We start from the raw sequence: 7,285 nt of genomic DNA on the forward strand, positions 1-7,285 counted from the left end.
ACTGGATCTGCAGGCAGAGGAGTCTTTTCAAACTCAGATCAGAGCCAATTGCTTACCTGAGCCTTTCAGGAAGTGTCATTGGTTATAGTAATGCCATAATTATTTATTACCAAATACATTTCTAAAAGTATGTTTTAGCACAGATACTTGTAGTAAACTAATGTATTTTTAGTGTTTTGAAGTTCTCAGTTTTATCCTAATTACCAGAAATTACCAGTTCTTATACCAAATGAGCGTGTAATAGTGGAGGAATGTATACAAAGATGAAACCTCGTGACTGATAGCTGAAACAAAGTTAAGTGCTGCACAGTTAATCCCTGGTCAGATGCAGGAATTTATGAGGAAATTAATTTTGACCTGTGTGTATACAGCCATAATCTTTAAGGCTATAGAATTAAAACAGAGCATGACCTTTAGCTTTTCTCATAGCAGCAAGGCTGTGCTCTCTCTGTGGTCTATGGGACCCAGCCTGTGTACTGCAGACTGAAAGAAACAACAGAACGGTCAGGAAATACCCCCAGCTGTGCTACTTAAGAAAGGAATACAACAATTGTATACATTTTAGTCTTCCATCCTTTTTGAAAAAAAGATTCCTGAGTTTTCTTGGCAGACTTCTTTTGGTTTTGTAGGAGCCCTGGGGTTTTTGGTTCCAGTGCACACATGTGGAGCAGCATGTGCTCTGCCACCTCCTGAGGGGGTATAAGAGACAAACAGGTTTGGATTCAGACTGATGCTGAGTAGGTGGAGTGCACCCTAGCTGGCAGGGGGGCGGTAGGCCTAAGTCACTGCAGCCCAGTTTTACCAGCAAAGACTTTTGCACATCACCAGTTTTGCTTCGCTTTCGTGCAAAGAGAGGACCCCCTGTTCCACTTACTTCTGTGCAAGACCCTTGCAAAAAATGCATTTGCATTATTTGTCTGGAAGCTGAAAATTCCCTGCTTCCTTAACCTCAGATGTTGATTAGGGCTCCTCAAAAAGCCTCAGGTCAACTGTTAGAAAGATCACTGGATTTCTTATCTCTGACCAAATTCACATCCTGCCCTATTCCTGCCCTGGCCCAGATTATTTGAGATGCTCTTTTTCTCCAAACATGCCTCATCTCCTGCTGGAGTTAAGATCAACTTGAACACTTAGAGCTTCAAGGCATCTTCAGGTGTCTGAGTAAAACGGCAGTAGATTAAAATCAGGCATCTGAAGTTGGTACCGTCTGTATTAGCTTCCTGGACTCTTTCTTTTGCAGAGGTTGTTGCCTCTGAGCTAGGAACAGCAAACAGCTTGTGATGGACTGGCTGGAGTTCCCCAGTTATCAGCTAGTTTTATTAAGGTAAATCAACCCCACTAGGGACAGGATCCATCTGCTGTTGTATGTGGGATCAGAGACTTCAGTGAGAGGTCTCAGCTGCATCCAAACAGGAGAGCTTAGAAGCAAGACCTGTTTTTACAGCTAAGCTTTTTTTTTTAGCAATGGCACCCAGTAGTTGTTGGGCTTAATAGTCACATTTAGACCACATTCAGGGAATTCTGCAAAGCCTGGAAACAGAAGGATGCTCTTTCATTTTTATGAATGATTGTTTTAATAATGGAAGGCATGCAGGAGCTTCAGTTACTGACACTAATTTAAATACATAAATTATAAGGGCATTAAAGGATCATTTACCATAGAGTTAACAGCAGTCTTAATGTAGATACATTTGTTGTTTTCCACGTGTAAAGCAAATGCATCCCATGTTGCTTAGGTTCTTTCCAGCCTATGCAGAACTGAGAGGAATGAACCATTTTCCAGCCATAAGTGTCCTGGATATTTCTGTGATAGTATTTGTTTTCTCTCACTGTGATTTCTTTCCATCAGGCATATGCCTAGGGCCTGAGGGACAAACATTGGTGCAATAAATATGCTTTGAAATGAAGGTTGGACCTCCCCAGTTTCAATTTTTAAAAAACCCAACAAACCATACACTAAGCATTTCTGTTTGCTTTTTCATTTATTAACCACAGCGCATCAATTTCCCTCAACACTGTAGCATATTTTCCAAATGCTGTGGATCTTCTACAATTTCAGGCTTCTAAATCATCTGTATATTGTTCTGTCATGTATCTGGGTGGCCTGGATAACTTCAGGATATCGTTTTCACAGACTGCAGCTATAATTGTGTGCCAAATCCTTTCTTGTTTCTTGGTACGTTAAACAAATTAATGAGCTTATTGCCCCTTTACAGCTACTGCAAACACTCATTTCCTTCGTACAGTACTTGTTTTTGCCAACTTTATCGTAGAAAACCAAAAGATACACAACAGGAGGGTACTTCAGCTTCCCATAGACCTTTTTCTGTTGTTGCAGAAACATTCAAAAGGTGCAGTACCTAGCTAAAGATGACTCTTCCTCATGATTCATGTTCTGTGAAGAAACAAGCAACTAAAAGAGCTCCATTTGTCCTGTCACTCCTGTTTCACAGTCAGCTGGAATAAAAATTCCAAGGTTGACATCAGTGCTGTATTCCTATCCCACAGGAGAAGTGACATCCCTCAGGTAGCGCAATTTAACTGCAGTGAAGGCAGGCACTCCAGCTCACCACTGGGTCTGGTGGCTGAGGTCAGCTGCAGATGGACAGGATAAGACTGATTTTGTGACATTTATGTTGTGGGGAAAGTAGAGAAACTCTAGGACAGTTCATTTGCCTTTTTAGGCTTTGAAATTTTCCTCTGTATTTAAGAGGATAATAACAAAGTCAATTTGGTCATGGTCTATTTGAATGCCAGTAGTGCAGAGCTGCAGTTATGGCAGACATTTTACGGAAGACTCCTAGGCCTATTTCTATTATTATTACTGCATATTTTAGATGTATTCTGCAAGTTTAAGTTTGAATAGCTCAAAGTGTTTGTCTTATGTTTCTAAATAACATCTTGCAAAAGCAGGGTGAACTCGCATCTCTAGCTTCTCAGCATGTTAGACCTTGGTTACAAGTGAACCACGCTGGATAATGCTCACCCTGTGTTTTGCAAAATTACGTTATAATTCCTTGGCCTGAGGAATATCAGGAAGACTTGCTAAGCTGTATGATCTTTGTCAGCTGCATGGAAGTGAGCATCCTTGGCTTTGCTTAAGAAACTTAAGCTTAGCTTAGACTAGATGCTATTGAGGAGGAGAAAGGCTGGAATTTCCAAGTGTTTGGACAGGCCTGTGTGCACAGAATGACTGTGCGTTCAGATGAGCAGCCGGGCATTTATGCACATCGTGGAAGGGAGTTGACAGAGAACTCAACCCTTAACACAAGACAAATACTCCCAATTCTCAGGTAACACTTTGCTTTGGATTTTAAGTTGCTCCAGCTCTTCTGTCTGTGAAGATGACCCTGAAAAGATGAAACAAGCATAAGAGATCTAACATTATCTCTCTCTAAAATAAACAAAACTTTTCTGAAACAGTTGCTTTTAGAGATTAAATACCCCCCCAGTTCTCACTGGGAAGCTTGCCTGAAACATGAAGACTGTAATTTATAGGCAACGTAGCCTATTCTGCTTCGTGTCTGTTTTTGCTGAAATATTTAGTCAACACATTTATTTCACGGTCCAAGCCCGTTTCTCCATGTCACCAAGCCTGAGCTTTCAATAACCCAACTGCCAAAACCTCCCATTTCTTCCCTGGCCGTTTCTGGGATGGGGGCACCATTAATGTATTTACTTGAGTATCAAAATTAGCGCAGGGTTACATAGGGATTGAATTACCCACTTTTCTGATTAGACCATTAAAAGTTTTTCTTTTACCACATAAATGAAGCTGCTCTGGAATTCAGAGACTGCTGAAAGACGTGGTTTCAGGTGGCTCCTGCCTACCCAGTTTTGCATTTTCTTCAGAATATATTTGTGCAGGCAACTTATGTGTCTGTGTTGAAAATTGAGGTTCTGAATGTTTCTGTTTCTTTATCCAGGGAATAAGCTGATGGATTTACTTTTTTTCGTCTGGTTACCATTTTTATCAAGAACAGAGAGAAAAAAAATCTGTCTACCTTTGCTTTATGGAAGCTGTACTTTAGGGACCAGTGGGCACTGCAGAGATGCATTTTATGTAATAATCCTTTGAAATAATATAGACAGACCAAATTCACTCTTTAAAATAGCCTGTAAAGCTAGTGTCAATACTTGGACAAGCAAAACGTGCTTCTGCTGATGTAGTTCATACTAACTAGGTCAGCCAATGCAATCAGCTGTCAAGGCAAGATCATTTTGATGTTGAAATAGCTGTGGCTGCATCAGGGTTTCTTTTTTTGTTGGTATAGAAAAATCATCCCTAACCATCTGTCAGGGAAGAAACTTCCACTGGAGACTAGACCTTAAAAAATGGGGTCTATATGAGCAGTTACGGATATGGAAGAAACAGGCGGAGTCTCATGTTTCTTTTTTCTCCAGGCGCTGTATCTGATAGCTACGAATGGGACACCAGAGCTGCAAAACCCCGAGCGACTGTCCGCTGTGTTTCGTGACTTTCTGAACTGCTGCCTGGAGATGGACGTGGACAGGCGAGGGTCTGCCAAGGAACTTCTGCAGGTAAAATGCGAAGTGGCTACAAGTGAAACAGCTGTACTATGTAACGGCTTTCTCATCAGCTGAACTCGAAGGCATCAGATAGAACCCCCTCGTATTAGTCTCCAGCCTTGTTGCTTTTCAGATGAAAAATAAGTAGAATCATAGAGTGGTTTGGGTTGGAAAGGTTTTTAAAGCTTATCCAGTCCACCCCCCTGCAGTGAGCAGGGACATCTTCAGCTAGATGAGAGCTCAGAGCACTGTCCAACCTGGCCTTGAATGTTTCCAGGGATGGGGCATCAACCACCTCTCTGGGCAACCTGGGCCAGGGTTTCACCACCCTGAGCGTAAAAATCTTCCTTAGATCCAGCCTGAATCTACCCTCTATTAGTTTAAAACTGTTACCCCTTCTCCTGTTGTAACAAGCCCTACTAAAAAGTCTGTCCCCATCTTTCTTACAAGTCCCCTTTAAGTACTGAAAGGCTGCAATAAGGTCTCCCCGCAGCCTTCTCTTCTCCAGGCTGGACAACCCCAACTCTCTCAGCCTGGCCTCATAGGAGTGGTGCTTCAGCCCTCTGGTCATTTTTGTGGCCCTATTTTGTATTTTGGTAGCATATTCAGTTTTACATGGTGGCAAAATAACTGAAATGGACCAGGTCCAGAGACGTGACCAGGGAGGAAACCAATGAAATGAGTTACAGCCAAGACGTCAGAGATTTGGCTGTGGGAAGGAAGGGGCTGTGAGGTGCCAACTGTGAGCATCAGAGGGGCCCCAGCTTGTCCATCCTGCCCCACTCTTAGAGGTTTCTGCCACTGAGCCCCACTTACAGAGGTTTCTGCCACCAAAACAGGGACAGCTGAGCAGGACCTGTCACAGCTCCATTAGCTGCCTGGCACAGTCAAGTAGAGGAGGACTACTACAGGTTTACTGCCAGGTTTTGCGGCAGACAGGGAGTTGCAGCACGTGCCACTTGGCTGTCCCTGCTGTGAAGGTGCCAGCCAGCACAGGAGGGGCAGGGACGGGATGGTAGACACTGCTCTCACTGTGACCCAGAGCTGAGTCCGTCAGTGATCTGTCACTTGGCTCCCAGCTCTTGCCTTGGTGCTGAAAACCTATACCTCAGTGGCCTTCAGAACAACACGTGAGCCTAAATACTAGTGGGATAAACGTATCCTAGAGGTATTGGAGTTCCCTGAGGAATGGCTTGTGCCCCTTGTCTCTTCTGACAACTGAAATAGCTCATGTCTTTAGAGAACAGGAACCTAAGTATTTTGAGTTTCCTGAAAGGAACAAGGCCCTGGCACATCAAGCAGCATTCCCAGAACACTGGCAGGGCAAAAATCCCAGCAAGCTGAAGGCCACCTTGATAAATGGATTTGTAGGATATGGGCCATGTTTGCCTGTGATAGCAAGGTACTGGGCATGAAGACGCAGGTGTGTGCAGATGGTCCCCTCAGTCCTATTTCTGTGTATTCCTGGTAACCAGAGGAATACTGCTTGAGCCTGTGAGTAACTGAGTTTGGAAAGTAACGTTTTTTTCTTTTTTTTCCTTTGGGCAGCATCCATTTTTAAAATTAGCCAAGCCTCTCTCCAGCCTGACTCCTCTGATCATTGCAGCAAAGGAAGCGATTAAGAACAGCAGCCGCTAGTGCTTCAGGCCGACTTTCCCATGCCAGCTCAGAGAAGGACTGAGAACAAAACTCTATAAAACCTCAACTCTTGTGCTGCAGGACAGATGGATGGATGAACAAACCAACGGTCACAGTCATGGTGGTAGGAGGGAGAACAACCCAGTCCCTCAAAGAGTAAAAAATTATCATTTGTCTTCTTCCTGCTTTCTGGCTCCTTAATTTATTTTTGAGATGAAACAGGGCTTAAGACAGAGAGGTAATGACCGAAAATGCTTTGCTGCGTCAGCCATTTCCAAGGTAAAGCAAATTCAGTTGGAAGATTCCCTTCCTTCTCACCCTGTGAATAAGCTGTACATTCACTTTTAAATTGTCAGTTGTTTCTTAAAGATGGGAGGTCCCTTTTGTGGGGGGTTGGGGTTTTTTGGGGTATGGTTTGGAATTGGAGAAGGGTCTCCATTCATAAACTCCGGACTGCACTGCCTTTCAAATACAGCCCACTCACTGGTATTTGCCCAGTCATGGTACGTCTAGATGAGGAAGAAAGTGAAATTGCATCTCCAACCAAAAGGAATCAAGAGTGGGACAGACAGAACAGCCTGTTGAGATACAGGCTTTCAACTGTGAATATATAGTGGTTTGGTTCTTGACAATTTGATTTGTATACCTAATTGTAATCTGTTTGCCTGGATAAGAGTCTTACTGAAATGAAAAAGCAGAAAGATCGGTCAGTCACTCAGAAAGGGCTTGTCTGATGCAAAGCTGTAAGAGAAATGTGAGGTGAGAGCGGGCCCAGCCTTGCCTGGTGCTGAGCCCCAGCGGACCCCTTGCAGAGCACAGAGCGGCCTCAGCATCTGCAGACCCAGGCTGGAAGAAGGCTCCTGTAGCAGCCAGCAGCAGCAGACCGGCACTGGGTGCTTGCCTCTTCCTGGCACCGGACCAGTCATCCCACATCAGAGCCAAACTGGCAGTGGGCTGCTCCCGAGGTGTATCATAGCCATGCTGTGAAAGGCGAGGACTGGTGGGATTAGCCATCTTGAGTCTCTGCAGGGGTAGAGAAGGGCAAAACAGAGCTGAGTGGTGTTGTCAGTTCTGAGGGTGCTTACTCTCCTGGTCGTCCTGTAGCTCCAGGGAAAGG

The 7,285-nt window shown here is 44.1% G+C and overlaps 1 protein-coding gene across 1 annotated transcript in view; it reads left to right on the forward strand.

The window, feature by feature from the left end:
* The window catches only part of PAK3 (p21 (RAC1) activated kinase 3), a 75,964-nt gene extending 69,617 nt beyond the window's left edge, over positions 1–6,347 (forward strand). The window contains exons 14-15 of the mRNA XM_075107232.1: positions 4,405–4,542; positions 6,079–6,347. Of these exons, the coding sequence (XP_074963333.1) occupies positions 4,405–4,542; positions 6,079–6,168 (228 nt within the window). The 3' untranslated portion in view covers positions 6,169–6,347. The remainder of the gene's footprint in view (positions 1–4,404; positions 4,543–6,078) is intronic.
* Positions 6,348–7,285: the final 938 nt, after the last annotated feature.

This window comes from Phalacrocorax aristotelis, chromosome 11 (genome assembly GCF_949628215.1).
Source record: "Phalacrocorax aristotelis chromosome 11, bGulAri2.1, whole genome shotgun sequence".
In the NCBI taxonomy this organism is placed as follows: Eukaryota; Metazoa; Chordata; class Aves; order Suliformes; family Phalacrocoracidae; genus Phalacrocorax; species Phalacrocorax aristotelis.